The following is a 24,039-nucleotide window of genomic DNA, read 5'->3' as shown; positions in this document are numbered from 1 at the left end:
TTGGTGCTTCACTGGCAGGAACGGAAGGACCTTCCCTCTTGTGGCCTCCTAATTTCATAAGATCCTTGGTTTCCCTTTTGGGAGCCCTCCCACCCCAACCTCCTTTGAGGAGAACAGTTCTTGGGAATGATGCCCATCTTTGCCTGTAGCCAGGAGTCCCGTGTCTCGCTTTTCTCCTCCGAGGAACTCAACATCTGAATCGGCCAAAGTTCTGGAGCGCCTCTTGGCCGAGAGCCTTTTTCCCGCGTGCCGATTCTCGACGTCGGCCTCTGCAAACAGGAAGACCTGAAACCCACTTTGAGTAAACACTGCAGGGAAGGCAGATGGTCTTATTTATTTTAGATAATTTGTTCTGATTGCAACATTTCGGAGAAGGGTGCAATTTGAAGAGGCTGGAATCTCCCCTGGGGAGGCTTGGAAGGTGAGGGGGAAGAGACAGAATTAGAGGAGGAAGAAACTGATCAGAAGTGCTGGGATGGGGAAGCTGACAGAACTGTCTGCCTAACAAGCCCCCTTCTTGTAGAGCAGGGGACTCCAACCTTGGCAACTTTAAGACTTGTGGACTTCGACTCCCAGCGAAGCTGGCTGAGGAATTCTGGGAGTTGAAGTCCACAAGTCTTAAAATTGCCAAGGTTGGAGAACCCTGGACTAGATGACCTACAAAACCCTTCTAACTCTTAATCTAATCTAATCTAGATAATCTAGAAGGGACAGTCATTGGTTGGGTTTTGGCTTGGCCGCCACTGTGGTTCGTAAATCGAATCAGCGGAGGGTGAAGATGGGGCTCAGTCAATAAGCAAAGCTGGCTGAGGAATTCTGGGAGTTGAAGTCCACAAGTCTTAAAGTTGCCAAGATTGGAGACCCCTGCTGTAGATTCACCTTCAATCGCAACTAATAAACATTTGCAAACGTGATTATTGTTTTTCTGCTCTAAAGTGTGAGCTCAGGGAGAAGGGCAGCAACTCAACCGGATACGTCTTATTTTTACAACATCGGTCAACAGAATTTAGCCAGTGATCAATGTCTGAATGTTGAGGGCTGGTCAGGGCAGAGATTGGAGAGGGACTCGTATTTTTTATGGTAGGGGGCAGTTGAATGGCAGCCCCTTTGCTGGGCTCAAGATCAGGCCTTGGTGAGAAGAACCAGATGGGATTCTTCTAGAGACTCCCCAACTGTGTAGGCCGGACTGGGAAGTCCCATGTTCCAGAAGAAGACAGTTGTGAGCCATTTTGTCTTGCTGTTCTCAAGAACCAGTTTAATTGGGCTATTCAGGGAGGACCAGAGGGAAACTAGTCTGGAGTGATGAAAAAGAGAGGAGAATGGTTTGAAAGTTTAAGTGGGTTTGGAGTCACAGAAAACTGTTAACTGTGGCTTATAATAATGGGCTTGCTAATCAATAGGGCATGCATTTGGTGGACTGTGGAAGCTGTTGAGAAGGATGGGTGGGAGGGAGACAGCAAGTAGCTTTGTTTTTGACAAGTTCTGGGACCTTCTCCAGAACCTCCTGAAGGCATCAGTTGTGGTGATTATATGTTGGTCTGTGTATCTCCTGGAATTCCAGGTTTTTAAAAGACTTTGAGACCCGTGTCAGCACTTAATCAACCGTATCTGCTTGTCTCTGGTTTTTGCTGCCTAGATTCAATGCTGCAATTGGCCGAGAGGTTGGAAGGTCCCTTCAACATCGAATCTGTCATGGACCCCATCGATGTGAAGATTTCAGATGCCATCATGAATATGCAGGAAAACAGCTTGCAGGTGTCTCAAAAGGTACTTTGAATGTGATCTATTTAGGAAGGGAGCAAGGAGAAAGAAGGGGAATGGTTGACCTAGAAGGAGTAGTTCAGGGAAACCTTTCCAGTGCTGGAAGAATCTCAGGAGGCTTCATGCTTTGTTGCCTCTGTTGGATGTTTTGTGAGAAAGTCCTCATCCTCACAAAAGTTTCTAACTACTTGGCGCTCCAAAACAGAAAAATATCTTGGTCTAAATCTCTTGGTTAACTAATTGGGCCATGAAATGTAAATATTGAATATAAAAACTTGGCTAGTCATCATAGATGATCAAGAATTCCTCATAGGCAAGGAAGTGAGATATCTCCAGCGATCTACCAAGGTGTTCAGGGATTAGGTCTATCACCTCTGAAGATCATTTAGGTTACGATAGAGGGACCTCCAGCCTGGTGCTGCAGTTGCTTCATGAAAGTCAGGGTGAGGAGAACCAGTTTGTAGAGAAAGTTCACAAAAGGCGGGATGCTCTCATGTGTCTTCATTGGCCTAGGTTTTTCAAGGATGTGGGCAACCCAAGATGCTGGCACAAAGCCGAACATCTCGCTCAGCATCAGACAGCAGCTTCAGTGCCCGCTTTAGGCCTTATAACCCAGAGGAACGTCCCACAACAGCTGCTGGAACGAGTTTGGATCGACTGGTGAGTAAGAGCCCTGGATAATAACTGTTACAGCTTAGAAGGGCCGCAATAGTACAGTTGAACCCACCGGTCAAGTTTTTGGGGAGAACAACATGTCACAGCTCTGCTTTGACCTCCCAAAGAAGGAATAGGTCCCCCTCCCCCAATTATGAAGGTTATTAAAATAGATTGGTCTTGGGTTTGCTCCAAGAATTCTGAACAGGAACCAGGTCAGCTGGGCAATTTTAAGAGTTGTTGTCCATGTTGCCTGAAAGATACCCCAGTAGGGGAAGGTTCAGTTGGTCAATTAATGGATTAGATGCCAACCATCTCTGAAAACAAAACGTAATAGTGAAAAAACACATCATGAAATTGCAAGAAAAAAATAGCTTTTGAAAATAAACCAGCCAGTGTTAAAATGACTAAACTTAAGGGTTTAACCCCTCTTGGCCTCCAAGACTGGAATTAAGGCCTGTATCAAAGGCCAGTTGGGTTGGGAGTTGGGATCTAACCTCAGACGATAAGGCATTCCACAGAGAGCAAGCACCACCACTCAAAAGGCTGGCTGGGGAGTTCTGGGAGTTGAAGTCCACACATCAAAATTAGGCTAAAATTGAGACACTCTGCTCTGGAACACCTCAACTAGCCAACCAACAAGAGTCTGGCCGATAAGATAAGGCAACTTCTGATAACGAAGGGAATCCCACAAGGAGCCCATCTGAGCTGGATGTCTCTCTTGTTCAACCACAGGTGACCGACGTGAAGGAGAAGTTGAAGCAAGCGAAGAAGTTCTGGTCTTCCCTTCCCAGCAACATCTGCAGCAACGAGAAGATGGCCGCCGGCAACATTCACGAAGAAGAATGCTGGAACGGAAAAAACAAGAGCAGGTGAAGGATGCTCAACCTTTCAAGGCGGCTCGTTTGGCGTTTCTGACGTAGAGCCAGAAACGTTGGAAAGCATGGTTGGTGGAGTAAGCCACCATGGCAGAATTCGCCCACAGGGCTTGGGGCTTAGAGTGCTCTTAGCACATTACTGCACTTTGTCATTCATGTTTCCTGGTTTAATGTTCCTTGTGAACCAGGTGGCTTTGGGCCGTGCTTAAAAGTCACGGCTTAGTTCATTCATCGATCATGCATCCTGGTCAACCATGGCTTATTCCACTGAGAAATCTCAGCTGCCGGATTTGCACACATGCTAAAAATGTTGTTTGTAGACCAGAAAATCTGGAGACACAGGAGACCAAAGCCTAAAAAGTCACCCTTTCAAGGGACCATGATACTCATCATGTGATGGGACCCATTTTATTACTGTTTTTACTGCAGTTGTTAAGCAAACCATGCAGTCATTAAGTAAATCCAAAAGGGAATGGAGCCAACAGAGAGACAGAGGCAGAGCTAATGGGCCATCCATGAGCCCTCAGATGGAGAGTCAACATCCCCCAGGTCTGGAGGTAGCTGATGAGGAAGAGGAGGAACAACTGGGTCCAATGCCTGATGTGCGGATGCGCAGAAGGCAGAGGAGAGGAGAGCAGTGGAAATCTATGGGCTGGTCCTTGGGACGAAAGAGCCACTGCTGCTAGCAAAGCCCCACCCTTGCTGTAGGGATAAAAGGCAGGGGGTGGAGATGAATAGATGTGGCAGACAACTCTTCATCTTCCTGCGGAACAAACTTGTTTTCCTGCGTTGAGAGAGAAACTTTTTGCCGGGGCTGCTGGTGCTCCTAATAGAGGAATCTTTGAGTTAGCTTCAGAGGGTTTGTTGTTTGTTTGGGGAGCTGGGTCAGAACAATAATACTTTGTTTTTAATTTTTTTAAAAATTGTGCTTCTTAATGACTTTATCACGCTGCTCCGTGACCATAATGAAAACGGATCGATAAACGAAAGGCCACAATATAAATTGGGGATTACTTGCACCGAGGTCAATCCTGCACCTGACCTGAAGCGCCAACTTTTGCCCCCAGGTACCTCTTCGCCGTGATGCCGAATGGCTTCGCCAACCAGGCGAACAACCCCGAGGTGGAAGTCGACACTTCAAAGCCGGACATCGTGATCCGTCAGCAAATCATGTCCCTCCGTGTGATGACCAGCAAACTGAAGAACGCCTACAACGGCAACGACGTGGACTTCATAGATATAAGTAAGCGGATCTTGACGTGCTGGGCGCCGAGCGAAGGCTCAAAGGGGTTGGGTGCCCCGGGAGGATGTTTTCCTGCAGAACTGGCCTCTGAGTCGTTAAGTGAGGACCATTTGCACCCATCCAAACTGCCATAAAAATGCAGGCCGCCCCATCGTCTTCAGATTAGTTCTGTGTTTCTCAGCCTTGGCCCCTTGAAGAGGGGTGGACTTCAACTCCCAGAAATCCCCAGGTGTGATGGCTGAGGAATTCTGGGAACTGAAGTCTACCCTTCTTCAAGCTGCTGGGGAATTCTGGGTGTTGAAGTCCATCCATCTTCAAAGGGCTGGGGAATTCTGGGTGTTGAAGTCCACCCATCTTCAAAAGGCTGGGGAATTCTGGGTGTTGAAGTCCACCCCTCTTCAAAGGGCTGGGGAATTCTGGGAGTTGAAGTCCACCCCTCTTCAAAGGGCTGAGGAATTCTGGAAGTTGAAGTCCACCCCTCTTCAAAGGGCTGGGGAATTCTGGGAGTTGAAGTTCACCCCTCTTCAAAGGGCTGGGGAATTCTGGGAGTTGAAGTCCACCCCTTTTCAAAAGGCTGGGGAATTCTGGGTGTTGAAGTCCACCCATCTTCAAAGGGCTGGGGAATTCTGGGTGTTGAAGTCCACCCATCTTCAAAAGGCTGGGGAATTCTGGGTGTTGAAGTCCACCCATCTTCAAAAGGCTGGGGAATTCTGGGTGTTGAAGTCCACCCCTCTTCAAAGGGCTGGGGAATTCTGGGAGTTGAAGTTCACCTCTCTTCAAAGGGCTGGGGAATTCTGGGAGTTGAAGTCCACCCTTTTCAAAAGGCTGGGGAATTCTGGGTGTTGAAGTCCACCCCTCTTCAAAGGGCTGGGGAATTCTGGGAGTTGAAGTCCACCCCTCTTCAAAGGGCTAGGGAATTCCGGGAGTTGAAGTCCACCCCTCTTCAAAGGGCTGGGGAATTCTGGGAGTTGAAGTCCACCCCTCTTCAAAGGGCTGGGGAATTCTGGGAGTTGAAGTCCACCCCTCTTCAAAGGGCTGGGGAATTCTGGGAGTTGAAGTCCACCCCTCTTCAAAGGGCTGGGGAATTCTGGGAGTTGAAGTCCACCCCTCTTCAAAGGGCTGGGGAATTCTGGGAATTGAAGTCCACACCTTTTCAAGGTTGAGAAACACTGGATTAGTTTGTAACCCGTGTCTGAATTCACCAGGAGAGCCACGTCAGCAACAGGAAGAGAAATCTCAAGACAATTGGTTGAATCTTAAAAAGTGGATTATTATTTATTTTCTGTTCCTTTTTCCCCCACCAGACGACGAAGGCAGCGGAGAAGGCAGCGGAAGCGGGTGCGAATTGCACCAGTGTTCTCCTGAGCTGGTGCTGAATGCCACTGAAGTCACACAGAACGTCAACAAAGTAGATCAAAAAGCGATCGATTTGGCCAGCAATTTCGGCCCATCGGAATCCGTTCTTCTCTTAAGCCTCTTCTTCTTCCTCGTGGGTCAAAGACAATGGAGATAACTAGGCCTGCTCCTCCTTTTATTATTATTATTATTATTTTTTTAAAACCGTTGGAAGAGGGAGGGAAAAAATGGACTTTTTTTTAAAAAAAAAAGAAAATATGCCGAGGGGCCGGATTTCACGTTTGTACCACCAAGAGACTCTTTGGGAAAAGTTTGAGAAGGTTCCTTTGTAAGTTAAACGGAAAAAAACCCATGTACAGTTTTTTTTTAAAAAAAACTCTTGTTGCCACTGGTTTTAAATCTTTTTTTTTTTTTGGTTCCCCTGCCCTCTTTTCACTTTTTGGAAAGAGTGGGGCGGGGTTGTTGAAATCACAAAACCGTTTGGGCCAGTTAATCTGATCTGTTGACCGAGAAGCCACAATAAATGTGGGACATCAAGTGTGTAATATACAGGCCTGTCGTTAGCTCTGGTGTGTGGTGTTGCCTTTTTTTTTTTGTCAAAAAAAAAATCAGACTTTGATTTCTTATCGCCCTTTCTTCAGCCTCTCTCTTTCTCTGTCTCTTTATTTTTTCTTTCTTTCTTTTTTTTAAAAAAAAGACAAAAATCAGCTGGTTATAGATTGGTGTGTCTGGAGGATGATTTCTTTCCTGACATTTGGAAATTTTATCTCTACAGAAGTGGACAGATTTTTTTAAAAACAACAACAACAAGTTACCGTATTTCATAGTCAAAGAGAGAAGTTGCTTAAAAAGCAAGACACAAAAAATCACACTCTTTTTGCCCAGATCTCACCTGAGGCAGGTGCATCTTTAGAAGGAAGGGGTGTGGCTTTTTTGAGAAGAGAGTGTGAAGAGTTGGTTTAATGTACTTTTATTTCCTTTTACGGAGAGTCTAGGTCTCCCTCTTCCGAGATGATAGCGGCAATCTGCATTTGGGGAGGGGGTTAGCAGGTGTGGCCTAAGGGGGGGACAAAGTCGAGATGTCACTCCCGACGTGACAGAAAGTTGGGGCTTTGATGGCATCACTGCGGCTGCCATTTTGAACTCGGATGTCGGGGGTGGGGGTGGGGGGTGTTGGTTTGGCTCAGAAAGAGAAGAGCTTGGGAGCAACTTTGGGTCACATCTGAAGGACCAGTTGACTCAGTCAGATTTGCTTCTCTAAGTGGTGGGTTCTTCCTGGGAAATAAATTTCGGTAGAATTCCTTCCAAAGGTCCTTGTTAGGGGAATGGTGGACCGTCAGGTCCAGGCACACTGTTGTGTTCAATTTGGAAATGATCTTTTGGGATCCAGGAGAGGTTGAAAGAATGCGTTGAGAGAAAGCAAGGCTGTCTCCCAAATTTTTGGCCCACCTGGAACTTCCCATGGCTGGAACGGCCCCCCAAAAAAGGGCATGAAGTGGCTCCAAAAGAATATTGTGTGAGGGATATAGGGAAGACCCAAAGGCAGTCTAGAGCAGGGGTCAGCAACCTTAAAGAGCCATTTGGACCCGTTTCCCAAAGAAAAGAAAACACCAGGAGCCACAAAACTCTTCCCGTGCATGACTATTTCTTGAGCGGCCACAAAACTAGCCTATGTAGTTGAATTAAACATTCTGTTTTCTTCTGAAACTTCTCTTTCCTTGGATTTATCCATGGTTGCCCTACCAGGGGTTGAAAAGCTCAATAAATCGCATGACGGAGTGGGTCGCACATTGGCGGTTGTGATGCATATTTTGAGTGACAGGCAGCTGCAGCAAAGGGGCGAAAGAGCCACATGCGGCTCCAGAGCAGCAGGTTGCTGACTCCTGGTATAGAGCTTTGTCCTACTTTTGAACAGTGTCGGCATCCTGCATGTAAATTTCCCAAAATTGTTGCTGGAGAATGTTTTCGTTCTTGCAATTTTGCATTCTTTTTAATCTTTCCTCCATGAGCGCAAAGTTCCTAAGCCGTGATCTTGTGAGGGAATTTTAGGTAAATCTGGTAAATCTCAACTCAGTTGAGTTTTAACAACAAACCGAACCGATCCCACGGGCATAATCTTTTCAGAAGTAGCCCACTGATTTATTAAAACACCCTCTTGCTAAATGAGGCAGAATTTAGGCTGACTCTGTGCTGTTTTTTGGCTCCCCAAACGTACATAAAGACATAAAACCTGCAGAAGGAATGTACATACACACATGCATGGTGTGTCTGTGCCTGTGTATTTTAAAACAGCTGAAATTCTTCTCCGTCCTCCTCCCTTTTTCTCAAAAAAATAATAATAATAATGTCCTGATTGCTTGAGAAACTACCTCATTCCTCAGGAATTTCCTTTTTTGCTTCTCCCCCCACCCCAAAGGCCAAGAGTCTGCAACGGAGCGAGTTACACCCTACAGATTGCCATCTTAGATTGCTTTTCATTGAGAGGGTCGGGCTGAGCCCAGCTGTTCGGTGTTCAGATCGGCTCCCTAAGAAAGGGATATTTTTTCCAAGGATTTCTGTAGCCCTCTCATCAGGTTCGGATAGGTTCTGGAGAACCCGTAGCGGAAATTTTGAGCAGTTCAGAGAATCGGTAGCGGAATTTTTGATTAGTTTGGAGAATCTGCAAATACCACCTCTGGCTGGCCCCAGAGTGGGGTGGGAATGAAGACTTTGCAATATCCTTCCCCCAGGAGTGGGGAGGGAATGGGGATTTTGCAGTATCCTTCCCTTGCTACGCCCACCAAGCCACACCACGCCCACCAAGCCACGCCCACAGAACCAGGGGAGGCCAAAACGGTCGTCAGTGTGAAAAATGGTCCCAAGTCGCTTTTTTGCAGTGGTGGTGTAACTTCGGAAGGTCACTAAGTGAACTGTTGTAAGTCAGGGATGCTCTGTGCTTGCAAGATTGTGATCAAGGTCAGCGGGAGGAATTGGGAGCTCTAAAAACAAGAGCGTAGCTCAAGATAAAATCTCGGGTGGAGAGAATCTGATTGTCGGTGGGCAAATGAGGACTGTGGGGATGATTCCCACATGCAGCCCCTTGCTTGGCAATTGTAACGTAATGTGTGAATGCTCCAAGAACAACCAGAGCAAACTTGCAGAGACTCGGAGGCAGAGCAAGTAAATTGAAAATCTTTAAACTGAATATACTTTAACGGCCGGGAATAACTTTTTTCACAACCTTTCACAAGAAACAGCTTTTCCCCCTTACGGTGTTATTCCTGATCTCTCTTCTCTTTAAAGTTTGTCGGCAGCGTCAAGCATGAAGAAAAGATGGATTCCGTCCGTCGTAGCTATGCTTGGCTTTTAAACTCTGTATTGTGTCTCGCTCGCTTTCCCCGCAGCCGGGTCCCTCTTATCTCCTGCCGAACGCTGAGGAATGTCCTGGCATGCCTCCAGCCCCCAGCCCTGGCTCCATGCCCAGACAAACGGAGCAACTAGACCCCTCCCCCTCCCCCACAACATGTGAGCCTGAGGAATGTGAATTACCAACAGCTGGAGCCTGGAGAGATCCTCGCTTCCGGAGAGTTGAGAGGCGACGTCAGCAAAAGGAAGGGAAGGGCAGGCCTGGATAAGTGCTGAGTCATGGAGCCACACCCCATGGCCTATATAAAGGATCTGCTTTCTGGCATTCTCTGAGTCAGGCAAAGTCTACCTTGGATTGCTGAAGTCACTTCCTGGTCTCCTGCCTGCCTTGAGAACTCTGATAGGACTTTGGCAGAGCTGCAGAGGCACGCTTGATACGGACTTCCCTGACCCGGCCGTCAGCGGAGGAGTGGGACACGACACTCTGCTTCCTGGAAACCAAAATGGTCTCCTCCTCCTCCTAGCCAGCTTCTTGGGAACCTCTGCTAGATTTCTACGCCAGTGTTTCCCAATCTTGGCAACGTTTAAGAGGACTGGACTGTCAACAACCAGAATTCCCCAGCCAGCATGGAGAAGCGGAGTCCAGGCTGCCAAGGTTGGGAAAATGTGCGGAGGGAGAGAGCTTGACTTGCGGGAGACAGCCAGACCTACCCAGAGATGCTATGAGATGAAGAACCAGAAGACCTGGTCTTCAGAAACTCGGGTACGCTGGTTTTCCATGCTGGTGCTCCAAACTCTTCAGCGTTGGGACAGGATCTCTAAATTGCTTTGGGCTGAGCCGCGTCTCTGGCGTCCACGGCAGGAAACATCTGTCGGGTGGTTCCTGGTGACACATCTTCACATGTGGTGCTGTTTTCTCGCTGTCTTATGTAATGTTAGGAAAGGAAGGAAGGAGGGGGGGCATTTAAGGAGAGGTGGCATTGCCCCTGGCAGGATGGGCATGAGGTCAGGGTTTTTCAAATGGCAAAGCCCTTTTCTCTGATTCCAAGCCGAAGGAATTGTTTTGAAGCTCAATCTTGATTTTTTTTAATTTTATCTCTTTGGACCGGATTGTCGCAAGGTGAAGCAGCAGAGATCCTGTAACTTGAACTCTTGTGCGGCCATAAATAAGCTGCAGCTTTTTATAGGGAGCAGAAAAGAGAAGCGCCTATCAAATAGTTCTTTCTCTCTTGGAAAAGTGGGGGATTGATTGAATCATAGGTGGGTTTATCCAGTGGTGGGATTCAAGTAATTTAACAACCGGTTCTCTGCCCTAATTATTTCTTCCAACCACCAGTTCACCAATCTGCTCAGAAAGTTAACAACCGGTTCTCCCTGAGTGGTGCGAACTGGCTGAATCCCACCACTGGGTTTATCCTTCTGCAACTTAAAACAGGGTGGGTTTTCTTTGCACTGAGATGGGGGGACAATGCCCCCCCCCATGGTGGCAGGCATCATTTTAGCACATTTTTTTCTTCCTCTTTAAAAAAAAAAGTGGGGGGGACTAGGTTGTGGGAAACGACCCTTTCTGAGGCGGGCTAGAACCGGGGTGTTCTTGGCTGAAAACCTGTGATCCAGGCCAATGCGTCTCGTTTGCAGATAGGATAGCAAGATTTTTTTCTGTCCTTCGTGGTTCCTTTGTGGCGTTTTGCAATGATTTTAAGGATGGAGAGCAGGAATTTGGGCAGGACAAGAAGCAACAGATGGAAACTGATCAAGGAGAGAAGCAACCTAGAGCTAAGCGGAAATTTCCTAACTGAACATTTAGCCTGTGGGACAGTTTCCCCCCAGAAGTTGTGGGTGGTCCAACATTGGAGGCTTTTAAGAAGAGATTGGACAACCGTTTGTCTGGAATGGCACAGGGCTTCCTGTCTGAGCAAGGGGTTAGACTAGAAGACCTCCAAGGTCCCTTCCAACTCTCGTTATTCTGTTCTTTTCAATATCCCAAGATTAGAAGCACGCAATCCATTTTCCTCTGGAGTAGGGCTAAACCTTTGCCCTGGGAAAGGAGTCAATCCCTGACCACCACTTGGTCTCTCAGCATTTCTGCTTAAGTGCCCACATAAGGAACAACTTCTTTATTGTCTCAGTTGAGGCCAAGGAAACCTTTGAATCCGGCTCTCCGGAAGTTTTGTGTCCTGCATCAACTCCGTTTTAAGCAAATGTGCAGAAAACAGATTGTTCTTTTATTTCGCTGATGGTAGAACGGGGTAATTTTACTAGATTTTGTCAGCCCTTGAGGGGATACTTTTCTGAAACTCTGCGACCATTCAGCCAGTGCCTTGGCAGGACGTTTAGTAAACACTCCCAATGTACTTTTTAAAAAAGTTATTTTCGAGAATGAGGGTTTAAGATTTAAGTTTCTTCCACCGAAACAAAGCAAAACTGCACGCCTGAAGTTCTGTTTTCTTCCACAAAACCCCCTGAGGTGCCCAATCCTGAAGATGGGAGTAGACCAGCCTAGGTTTCAACCAACCGTTTCTCGGAATAAGCCAAAAGCTGAACCCCCAGTGACTGTTGGTGGCGCAAAACAAGATAATCCTCTTGTTTTGCCTGACTCTGCAGTTCCCAAAATACCTCAGTTCCCATCTCCATCCATCCATCTGGGTTGTGGCTGCCGCTTCACGAGGGCCCTTGAAGGAATTGTGTGACATAAATAATGAGAGCGTATACCGTCGGCTTTCTCTCCAGGAAACCCCAACGCTTCTGGTTTCTTGCATGGCGACATGGATGAGAGCCCAGGCTGTGCCACAAATTGAGTCCAGCTAAACCGATGTCGTAGCCTTGCCCTCTTCCTGCAGGCGGGTTTGAGCCAAGATGGGCTGGCTCAGCCCTTTTGTACGGTCTTGAGGTCGGAGCGAAGGAACACCTGACTCTGCGCTATGTTGCATTTCTTCAAAGTTTTTTCTCCTAGTCAGCTTCAAACTTCCGCTCTGAAGTCTGGAAATGGCGGCTCATCGCAGAGAATGGAGAATGTTGGAATTTTCATAACTTTAATTTGATTCTTGATCCTCCAGGTCGTGGTTGTTCCAAAGGAGCTTTTCCAAAAGCCAGCTGGACTTCCTTGGTTTTTTTTTCTTTGGAGAACATTTTGCTTCTCATCCAAGAAGCTTCTTGTTTGAGAAGCGGCATGTTTTCCAAAGGGGGGGGGGAAACCAAGGAAGTTTTAATTTAGGAAATTTGGGGTGGGTTATTCTTCCTCCTTGTGCCCTACTCTGGAGTAGCATAGCTGACAAAAGGGTTTTCTGGTGGCACTTTAAGGCAGGGGTCTCCAAACTTGGCAACTTTAAGACTTGTGCACTTCAACTCCCAGAAAATGCTGGCTGAGGAACTCTGAGAGTTGAAGTCCACAAGTCTTAAAGTTTCCAAGGTTGGAGACCCCTGCCTTAAAGTGAACCGATCTATTAATTCAGATTAAAGTCCCATCAAACAATGCTGTTTTCCTTCTGGGTCGACATTCCACCCTTTGGAAGAGAAGTCACAGCAGTGAGTTGCGTCTTCTGAAGGGGAACAGATGTTCAGTCCATCCTTGCACCACCGAGGAGAAAGCGTTTTGAGGGAAGGAGTGTGAATGTTTTCTAACAAGGCTCTCAAGAGGCAAAACATCGCAACGCCGACGTTGACTGTGGAATGTGGCAGTTGAAGCCAAGACGACTTTTTGGAAACTGGTCGTGAGTTCGGCCAGGAGAAATGACTCACTCCAATATGTTTAAATGTGTTTCTGTTTGGGGGCAGATGTCTGGAAATCTGAATCCTTGTGGCCGTGTCAGCCCTTTGAGGTAGGCTGGATTGGGAAATGGGCATTGGAAGGATTCCAGGAATGCTAGTTTATTGCTGTAGGGTATGAGAACAGAAATTGGAAAGGCTGCTGGAGTGTGTCTTTATTTAGTGGGAAACACTTATTTTGGCCACGTTATGTAGGGGGGGATTCACTGGAGAAAGCAATTATGTTGGGAAGAGTTAGCACGATGTGCTGTGGTGGCGCAGTACTTCAGCTGACTGGTAGCTGCAATTCGGCAGTTCGATCCTGACCGGCTCAAGGTTGACTCAGCCTTTCATCCTTCCGAGGTCGGTAAACTGAGGACTCAGATTGTTGGGGGCAAGAGGCTGACTCTGTAAACCACTTAGAGAGGGCTGTAAAAGCACTATCAAGTGGTATATAAGTCTATCACTATTGCTAGCAGTGAAAAGAAACCAGGCTGACAAAGAATACGATGTCTGGACACCAGCAATGCTGACAGCAGGCAGAGCATAGAACAACTCAAAGTATGAGTGCAAGATCGTTAGATGCGGAGAGACCTGGACCATAGAATCGCCAAGAGTTGGGACATAACTGAATGGATGACAATATCATCATTAAGGGAAGATGGGACGGCCTTGAGGGACAGGAGGAGAACTGCAACCAAGTTGTTGTTGTTAGTTGCGAAGTCGTGTCCGACCCATCGCGACCCCATGGACAACATTCCTCCAGGCCTTCCTGTCCTCTACCATCCTCTGGAGTCCATTTAAGCTCACGCCAACTGCTTCAGTGACTCCATCCAGCCACCTCGTTCTCTGCCGTCCCCTTCTTCTTTTGCCCTCCATCCTTCCCAGCATTCGGCTCTTCTCCAGTGAGTCTTTCCTTCTCATTAGGTGGCCAAAGGATTTGAGTTTCCTCTTCAGGATCTGGCCTTCTAAAGAGCAGTCAGGGTTGATCTCCTCTAGGACTGACTTGTTTGTTCGCCTTGCAGTCCAAGGGACTCGCAGGAGTCTTCTCCAGCACCAGAGGTTAAAAAAAACCAAGACAATAGTTAAATAAGAGAAACTTGAGTGTGAGGCAACACTGTAATTTGAGTCGGTGTCATAGTGGAAGGAAGCCTATCAAGACCTGCTAGATTCTGTTGTTATCATAAAAGTCTGCATGATTTTGATTTCTTAGATGGTCTACCTTGAAGGGCTGATACTCTGCCTCCTCTTAAACCAGAATGAACCAAGGTTGGGGTTATTTTGAGTTTCTTTCTCCCGGGTTCTGCTTTCTCAGGACTGAGCTGTCATTTATTCTTTCTTAACAATTTCTGCGTAACTTACTTAGGGATGTCTCCACATATGTCTGTGGGTTAACTTTCATTCCATGGTCTTGGAGTGATTTTGGACACAGGTACTGCAGCTGTGTGCCTCCTTCCAGAGGAACCCTGCCTGGATCCATTGATAGCTGGATGGGCTAGCCCAGCACGCTGTCTGAGGAATTCTGGGAGTTAAAAGTCCACAAATCTTAAAATTACCAGCTTTGGAGATTTCTGATTTTAAGCCAAACTGGATCCGGGCCTTGAGCTCAATCGTTTCATCCATGTTTACTGAATACAGCGTGAAGTGGACGTGTTTGCAAAACCACACTCCAGCATTCACAAATCAAAGAGTGTTGGTTCCACCCAACGTGGCAGCCAGGTTTTGTTCTGGCCCACTGCAAGGGATGAGCCCAGGCCAGGCGTTAGAATTTTTTTTTTCGCCCCCTCAAAAATCTCCTTTTGCAAATATTTCTACATTGAGTAATTGTGACAGGAAAAAGGCAGGGTTTGGTGATCTTGGCTACAAACAATACATCTCATGTAAACAATTTTGATTAATTTTGACTTTTGATGCATGATTAGACCATTAGGGACGTCCAAACTTGATGACTTTAAGACATGTGGACTTCAACTCCCAGAATTCCCCACCCACCCACAGCATTCTGACTGGGGAGTTCTGGGAGTTGAACACACATCTTGAAGTTACCAAAAGGAGAAACGCTGGTACAGGTAAGAAGCTCCTTCCTTATACGCGTACATTATAAAAACAGCCCCAAGAAAAGCTTAAATTTATTTAGATTCCACCCTGCACTTTAAATCAAACATTGAACCTAAAAAAAATGCCTTGCAGAAACACTTCATGGCCACTAGATGGCACTCCCCTGCCAGTTTTTTCCCCCCCATTCAAACCAGCCCAGCTTGGCTTGAGAATTGACTTGTCTCCCCAGGAGCAAATAAAGAATTTTTAAAGGCGTTGAATGCAAACTCCCAGGAGGGATTTTTTTTTCCCCTGGGAGATCAAGAATCTCTAAAACTCAAGTCGGAAGTTTTTCCAAGTGATTCTGTCTGGCTGGTCTTTGTAGACAGGGGTGTCCAAACTTGGCAACTTTAAGACTTGTGGGCTTCAACTCCCAGAATTCCTCAGCCAGCTTTGCTTTCCTGGCTGAGGAATTCTGGGAGTTGAAGTCCACAAGTCTTAAAGTTGCCAAGTTTGGACATCCCTGTTGTAGGCCATCCTGCGTCTTGCCTCAAATGGTCTGCCTGCCTTGGGGACTTGGAGGGGGCCGGCCAGCCCAACAGCAGGGGGACTCCTGTCCCCACATTTTAAGCAGCAGGGCTAAGCCAAAAGTGGAGGGTGCAGACCTGGGGCAGAGGTGGGTTGCCACTGGTTCGGACCAGTTCTATAGAACCGGTAGTAAAACCGGCGGGAGACTCCGCCCACTGACCCGAACGTCATCAAAAGTGATTTGCATATGCGCAGAAGCATGGCCACGATGCAAACCGGTTGTAAAGATAAGTAGAACCCACCCCTGACCTGGGGGGGTCTCCAAACTGCACCTTTAAGACACGCTGGCTGGGGAGTTCTTGGACTTGGAAGCAGGAGTGAAATGCTCCCAGTTTGGACCGGTTCGGCTGAACTGGTAGCGATGGCAGCCGGTGGTTTGGAAAACAAACAAGGGGCCGTGGTAGCTCAGACTGGTAAGAAGCCTGTTATTAGAACACAGCAGCCTGCAATTACTGCAGGTTCAAGCCCGGCCCAAGGTTGACTCAGCCTTCCATCCTTTATAAGGTAGGTAAAATGAGGACCCAGATTGTTGGGGGGGCAATAAGTTGACTTTGTAAATATACAAATAGAATGAGACTATTGCCTTACACACTGTAAGCTGCCCTGAGTCTTCGGAGAAGGGCGGGATATAAATGTAAATTAAAAAAAACAAAAAACAAAAGGTAGCGATGGTGGCGCAAGGCTCCGGCCACCTGCCCGGCTGTCATCACTTCCTGGTTTTAACCAGGACGTAACTTGTTTTTTACCCTCTGCGCATGGGCAGAAGGGTTTGCGCATGGGCAGAGGGACCAAGCCGAACCAGTTGGGAAGGTAAGTAGATTTCACCCCGGTTGGAAGTCCACAAGTCTTAAAATTATGAAGTTTGGAGACACCCACCCCCCGGTCCAGACCAATCGTTCTTTCATCAGCAGCTTCAAGCGAGATTGGATTTGAACTCAGCTCTTGGGTCCAAAGGGGGCAGACCCAGATGGCCAGGCTCAGACCCTGCCGTGGGGAATTCAAGCAGAAGGAGGTTAGTTTGGTGGAGAAGAGAGAACCAGAAGACAAAGTGTTGATGCTTCGTTATGCTAAGCTACACTTTACTTAACAGTGATTATTGGCTGGTGTCACTTTCTCGATCTCAGCAACTTTTAAAGATGGGTGACCTGTTTTAAGTAACCTGTTCCTTAAACCATTTTTTTAAAAAAAAAATCTAAGCCAGGAAGTCCATCACTTTCTGTGGGCAGAACTTTTCTCCAACCCACCCCAACACCCAAAAAAACCTTCAGTTTTAGGTCTTAATTCTTCAGCATCCTTTTGAAAGCTGCTCATCACCCACTGGGCTGGAGCCTCCCTGCCCCCTCCCCTTATTTTCCTGAGTGCCTTTTGATTTGCAGAAACTTCCTGGCCCTTTGGATAAAAGCCGCCTGCATTCTTGAGAGGGTGGGGGGAGATTGATGATGATAGCCCCCCCTGGAAAAAGGCTTGTGTGTGTATCTTCTTTGCCCTGTTTTATGATGTGTTGAGTGAGTTGGAGTGCATAGACACAGGCGCACGTGCACAGTCCCCTGTCTGTCTGTCTGTCTTTGGGTGTCTGTATGCGCAGGTGGGAGAGGCTTCAAAGTGTGCCTGAAACAGGTGTGTGTGTGTTTGTGTGTGTGTGTGTGTGTGTGTGTGTGTGTGTGTAGGGGGCAGATATTCACAGCTGCTGCGAAGGGCAGGAGATCTTAGCAAGGAATGCCTCCCTCCCATACCCAGGAGTGTTGTGACTCAGGCCCAAGTAGGTAGTAGGAAACTCAGTCAGTGTAAAAACAAAAAAACTTTATTAAAACATCTGAGAATTAACTCATTCTCAGCGTAGTCCAAACTAAATTAAAGCAAATTCCTCAGTCCTATATCCAACCTTGTCTAATTGAGCAAACTGCCAAAGGCTTTTCTTGGCAAAAGTTCAAAAGCAGAAGATACCGACAAGAAATAAATGCAGCAAGACAAGGAGCAATTCTATCAATGTTGTTTTCCGACAAAGAGCCCAAACGCCGTTGCTGGTCTTTTAAGCCTTATGGGAGGGGCCAATCATCTCTTGGCCTTACTTCCGAGTCGTCCTCTCTGCTTGAGCTGTTCTTGCCTTCTGGCAGCTCTTCTCACGCGTGCATTAGGAATAGGCTCCTCCTGTTCCTCTGCCTCACTACTGTCAGCCTCTGGAGGCTCTGGAGTCCACACCTCACTCCCTGATGGCCCTGGCCCCACCTCTGCCTCCGACGCAGAGGCCTCATCCGGACCTTCCCCAGCCTCAGGACGGCCCATGTTCTTCCTCAGCCTCATCGCTGTCTGACTCCGCTGCCAGCTCCGCAGGCTGCTGGCGGACCATATCAAGGAGAAGGAAGAAGGTGGATGTCTCCCTTTGAAGACCAAGCTCCGGCTCCCTTTTATAAAGGGGAGATGCGCCATGACTCAGTCCAGTCTGGGTGGAGACCTCCAGTTCCTTTGCAAAGGGGGTGAGTGGGTGGAAGAGACTTCAGTGCATCCCAGAGGGCCGGTTGGAGAGTCATCTTTGGATCCCCAGACCCCCAAACCTCATTTGCAACTATAGCAAGTTATAACTGGGATAGGCAGAGGCTCCATTATAGTCCTAACTCAAGTAGAAGGAATCCTCACTTAGTGACCACAATTGGGACTGGCAAGGCAATCATTAAGCGATGCAGTCACTCAGTGAAACCACAACTGGGCTTATCCGAGAGAGGCATAATGTACTTTTAAAGCAATAACTAGGTTTTCTCATTCTGTTTCCCGTGAATTAAATTCCTGCAAAACTTTGTGTTTCACTTAAGTCAGTTTCCAAACAGCCTTTATGGGCCCAATAATTTCTGCCTCCTGCTTGCAACCTCTTCCCATTTATATTAGCCACCCGTGCAGATGGAATTAATTATGGGGCAAAACAATTTTCATCCCCCTCCCGGCTTTATTTCTCTGGCCGGATTGCCAAAATGGCTGCGCTTCTGCATGAGAGATGCGAGGGTTGTGTGTTGCACGCTTGGGGCGTGCACTCGCTGGGTGTGAAATGTCGCTTGGCGAGGATTGGAAGAGGAAAGTTTTTCCACACTGGTTCTTGATCTCTGCTCTTGGAAATGAGGTAGTCCTCAGTTTACGGCCGTTCCCTTAGCAAGCGCTCAAAGTTATGTCCATGGGGGAAAAGTGACTTACAATAGGTCCTCGCATTAATGACCATTGCAGCGTTCACATGTTCAGACTTTGGGGGCTTGGCAACCGGCATGTATTTATGATGGTTACAGCTTCCCTAAATCTTCTAGACGCCATTTGCAACCTTTCCAGGCGACTTCTGACCAGCAAAGTGAGTGGGGAAAGTTTGATTTCCTTAACGACGGCATGCTTTGCTTAACGGCCACGGCAAAAAGGTGATACACGGAGCAAAAAGAGAGGAGGAATCCATGTACACACACACACACACACACACAGTATTTATTAAAAAAAATTAAAAATAGGATTTGCCTGCCATCCCTCTCTGATTAGTTCCTCTCCCACCCTCAACAGAAAATAAATTAAATTTACAAAAATCCTATCTCCTTCCTTGTCTCCAAGATATACAGCTGATTTCCGGTTTGTGGGCTGATGAAAATAAATCGGCTTGATTGATGGCTGGCCCGGTCTTCAAGTCCTCTCTCTCCCTCCCTCCCTCCCTCCCTCCCCCCCCCCTCTCTCTCTGTCTCGGCTTGGCTTAATTCAGGCTGTAAAATTGCAGCTCAGGCTCCTCACTGGTGGAAAATAATAATATTTTAAGTTAAGACTTCAGTTGGCCAAAGCCATTAGAGACTGAAAATCAGAGGGACTTTCGGCCCCTGCAGCTGCAGAGATTCTGAGCTTAGAGTCATTGGTTGAAGGTGCATTAAGGTTCTTAGGAACAGCTGAAGGAATATTTTATGTCTCCTCCTAAGGCAGGGGTGTTCAAACTTGGCAACTTTAAGACGTGTGGACTTCAACTCCCAGAATTCCTCAGCCAGCAAAGCTGCCTGAGGAATTCTGGGAGCTGAAGTCCACACGTCTTAAAGTTGCCAAGTTTGAACACCCCTGTCCTAAGGAGAACATTGGGCCTGAATAAAAATAATCTGAATTTTGCAGCACTGAAGTCAGAAGTCTTGCATTGCAATTATTAGGGCCACATATCGGCTCATTTCCTCCTAAAGGCCAACTTCAACCACAATAAAAGGGGCTGTTGCTGGTCTCCTTTAAATGCCTTGACCAGCCTTCATCTGGTTGGTGAGTAGCTCTTTCAATGTTTTTCACTTCTAAAATAATAGGCTGGGTTCTTTACTCTTTACTCTTTTTCTGTAGCTGGTTTTGCTTTTGATAATGTTCTACCTTGGTGCAAGAGAATTTAATATGCCTGCTAGTATCCATGAGGACATGTTTGTATCAGGGGTGAAATCCAGCAGATTCTGACAGGTTCTGGAGAATCAGTAGCGGAAATTTTGAGCAGTTCAGAGAACCGGCAAACACCACCTCTGGCTGGCCCCAGAGTAGGGTGGGAATGGAAATTTTGCAATATCCTTCCCCCAGGAGTGGAGAGAGAATGAGTTTTTTGCCATATCCTTCCCCTGGAGTTGGGTAGGAATGGAGATTTTGCAGTATCCTTCCCCTGCCATGGCTACCAAGCCACACTACGCCCAAGCGACGCCCACAGAACGGGTAGTAAAAAAAATTGGATTTCACCATGGGTTTGTATGCATAGATAAGTCTGTGGCTGGTTTAAATGGGATTCATAGGGCTGAGTAGCCATTCCTTCGTCTCAAGATTTTGTGGTTGGATAAAGCTTGGCCTTGAACCCAGCGCTTGGTCAGGCGCCATCTTGGAACTCTCAGAGACTAAAAACTGTTGAATTGTTTTTCTTTTCCTTCCATTTGAGGGAAGCACAAGGATAGCATTGTGCAGCATCTGCGTTTCTTGAGCCCAGTTGAAACACAATGGCTTCTCCCACATCTGGGTGGATGAATTGGCATGGAACGAAAGGGTACCATTTTGCAACCACTTTAATTTATTGGATATATATTTTTTGAGTTCAACTCTTCGTATGGAGAAACAGGGAAGGATGCTTCATGTGCATTGGTGCTACAGCGCCTCCTTCTGGAGCACCTGAACATTTTCTTCTCTTAAATCTTGCAGGACACATTCATTTCATGATTGAATTGCAGAACTTAAATCTGCTGGGGATTTCCAGGAATATAAAACCAACACTCCAAGATCCTAATAAAATTGTTTCCGGTTTGCTTTCAGCTGTTTGCTTGCTGTTATTTTTTCTAGCCATTTTTTAATATTTGCCCAGAAAGCTGTGTAAGACTTAGGACTGGATTCACCAGCTGTCTTTTCCTTTCTCTCTGGTTGTCTCTTCCTTGTTGCTCTTCCAAAAGAGACCTGCGATGCCACAACACCACCTTAACGTGGAGATTTAGGTCTGGAGAGTAGCCTTCAGTTTGATTTTACTGCTCGCTCTTCACAGAAGCCATGAAGTTTCTTCCCTGAGCTTTAGATGTATTCATTTGACTTGCATTTTATTCTTTCCCCCCACCTCAATGTTTGCAAAAACGGTTCATGTTCTCCTAAGGTCATTCCCTCAGAAGCGTCTGGTTCTTGGGCAGGTCAGTGTTTGCATTGAGGGCTTTGTGAGGAGGGGGAGCTTGTCCCTCCGGCTTCTGTGCCGTTGAAATCTCAATGCGATGGGGCCATTCAAGATGTCAAGAGAATTTCTTATCCCTTTCTGGAAAGTTTGATGGAAACTGCAAAGTGAATTATATCGGATTCACTTGTCAAACCAATTTATTTGCTTTTGGACATGCCAGCTAATACTTTATTGTTTCTTTTTCCTTTTTCTTTTGGGAGAGAATCTCTAAGAATATTCCTTCCTTCCTTCCTTCCTTCCTTCCTTCCTTCCTTCCTTCCTTCCTTCCTTCCTTCCTTCCTTCCTTCCTTGCATCCATCCATCCATCCATCCATCCATCCATCTATCCCCAGATCTTGGAAGAAGCATTTGTTTATGCCAAAAATGATTCCCATTTTAAAAAGGGATAGATTTTTAAAAATTAACATTCAAGGGGTAAACAATAATCAGACTGGATGATTTCAACTTTTGATGCAGCTGCTTAAATTAGCAGGAAGAATTTAGAGAATTATTTTAGAACCGAATATTTATAACTGCTGGCCGCAGCTGCCATAAAAAAAAAGGGGGCATTTCCTCAGCTACACATTGAGAAACATTTTCCAACTTTTGGGGAGCCAGGAAAGACTTTTTAAAAGCTTCTTGTGGGCTCTCTCACAAAATGGTCTCCGTAAGGAGATGCCTTGACTGGTCCTTCCTAAGAGTCAGCCAGGAGAATTATTCTGGTGAAGATCATTTATGTTCCCAAAAGGTGGATTTTTGGAAACGGATGAAGGTGGCAGATAGTTTTGTAGCTCACCTCTCTATTAAGATTAAAGGCTGAATTAATTGCATAAATTGAGAATCTGAATAGAACCTGTAGGATTTTTATGACATCCCCATGAATCTTTCTAAAAACAAAATTTATACTCAGTCAATCTCTCTTTGGCCACCTAATGAGAAAGGACTCACTGGAGAAGAGCCTAATGCTGGGAAAGATTGAGGGCAAAAGAAGAAGGGGACGGCAGAGAATGAGGTGGCTGGATGGAGTCACTGAAGCAGTAGGCATGAGTTTAAATGGACTCCAGAGGATGGTGGAGGACAGGCAGGCCTGGAGGAAGGTTGTCCATGGGGTCGCGATGGGTCGGACACGACTTCGCAACTAATAACAATCTCTCTTGGTCGCTACTTCAAGGAAGTCCAAACTAGGAAACCAAAACTAAGAATACCAATAGTATATTTATTTTAAAGTTACAGCAACATCTCACTTTTGCCTCCACCCTCTATACCCATGATGGCGAACCTATGGCATGCGTGGCAGAGGTGGCATGCAGCACCCTCTCTGATGGCATGCGAGCCATCGCCCCAGTTCAGTTCAGCTCTGCTGCGCATGCCTCCCGGCGTCCAGCTGGTCTTCCGGTCCCTGCCGTGCATGCGTGTGGGGCGGGGTGCATGCGGGCAACCCATGGGCGCATGCGCAGGGGATAGAGCACGTGGGGGGAGCTTTCTGTGCATGCACAGCGGGCTGGCATGCATGTGTGGGATGCATGGGGGTGGGACACATGCGGGGGGTACACGCACATTGCATTTTGAGGATTTGGGTGTGTGTGCACACACTCTGGGCACTTGATCCAGAAGAGGTTTGCCATTATTGCTCTATACCTTGATTGTGCCTTGACTGCAGCTCTTCCTCCTGTCTTCCAAGGTTATCCTCGCAGCCCATTACACAACCACACGCACTCTCACACCCAATCAGTATTGGTCCCAACATATCCAACGGGTGCCCGATGGGGAAACGCTAATCCCTGTGATGTTTGCCCACTCTTTCCCATTAATTTGGACTTCACTAACGATTTGGTTACTCAAACCTTGATGATCTTTAACTCCAGCCTTTCCGATTGTTGGTAGCGGTAGTGGTTGGAGAAACGGGTGTTTTATCCGACCGAGCGCTCACCTCTTGAGTTTCTTCCAAATACAGACAAATGAAAGACAAACATTTTATCTCCCTGAGAGGGCAGCTTGATTTGTTCAAACAAGACGCAAGTAATTCTAGAGTGCCGAAGGAATTGGAGCTTTCATTAAAATTCAGATCCGAAGAACCTCTGCCGAAGGATTTAATTCTCTGGGCATGTTTGTAAGTCTGCCTTTCCTGCCTTTGGATTTAAATATGCCCTTGAATTTAAAACTTCTGCTGTAGCTGTTCTTGTCGCTACCACTGCTAGTATTCAGCATTGGCATCACGCATTTAAAGAATCAGTCTTGGAGGAGCCGTTGGAATAAAACTGAATTTTGAAACGGGAGGTAGATGCCGTGTTGCTGAGCTTTGGAGGATAGATAACCTCCACTGTTTGACATATTAAGGCATGTTTTAAGGTTTGGAAAATTAATTTTTCACGACATGTAGACTTGCAAACTTCATTTAGCTACGGAGCCTGTGTTATCGAAGAGGAAATTGTAATATTAGCAGAATAAATGCTTTGTTATAACGTGGGTTGCATGTTTGAGATCTGGTTAAAAACGGGGGCCTGAGTTTAATTCTGTGTCTTGCATTGAGAATACAATTTGCCAAACTTCCTTGATGAAATAAACATTGTGATGGTGCTTTTGTTCTGCAAATATTAGTCCTGAGCAGAGTAAGAATTAGGAAAGTTCTGGAAAATTCCAGAGATATTTCAATTTTTAGCAAAACTTTTTTTGCTTCCCATTTGGGTTCTGCCTGGATTAACTTTGCAGCCTATTTTCAGACTCATTTTTGGATAAATGAGTTATTTGCTTTGAAGCAAATAACACCTGAACTGAATTTTGGAATT

The 24,039-nt window shown here is 46.6% G+C and overlaps 1 protein-coding gene across 1 annotated transcript in view; it reads left to right on the top strand.

The window, feature by feature from the left end:
• Nucleotides 1–6,130, top strand: part of GPC4 (glypican 4) — a 40,796-nt gene extending 34,666 nt beyond the window's left edge. Inside the window, exons 5-9 of the mRNA XM_058196756.1 lie at nt 1,637–1,767; nt 2,275–2,421; nt 3,151–3,287; nt 4,361–4,536; nt 5,841–6,130. Coding sequence (XP_058052739.1) covers nt 1,637–1,767; nt 2,275–2,421; nt 3,151–3,287; nt 4,361–4,536; nt 5,841–6,049 — 800 coding nt within the window. The 3' untranslated portion in view covers nt 6,050–6,130. The remainder of the gene's footprint in view (nt 1–1,636; nt 1,768–2,274; nt 2,422–3,150; nt 3,288–4,360; nt 4,537–5,840) is intronic.
• Nucleotides 6,131–24,039: the final 17,909 nt, after the last annotated feature.

The sequence above is a fragment of the Ahaetulla prasina genome, chromosome 11 (assembly GCF_028640845.1).
Source record: "Ahaetulla prasina isolate Xishuangbanna chromosome 11, ASM2864084v1, whole genome shotgun sequence".
Taxonomy (NCBI): domain Eukaryota; kingdom Metazoa; phylum Chordata; class Lepidosauria; order Squamata; family Colubridae; genus Ahaetulla; species Ahaetulla prasina.
The sequence above is the reverse complement of the archived record's forward strand: the minus strand, read 5'-3'. Positions and strand labels throughout refer to the sequence as shown.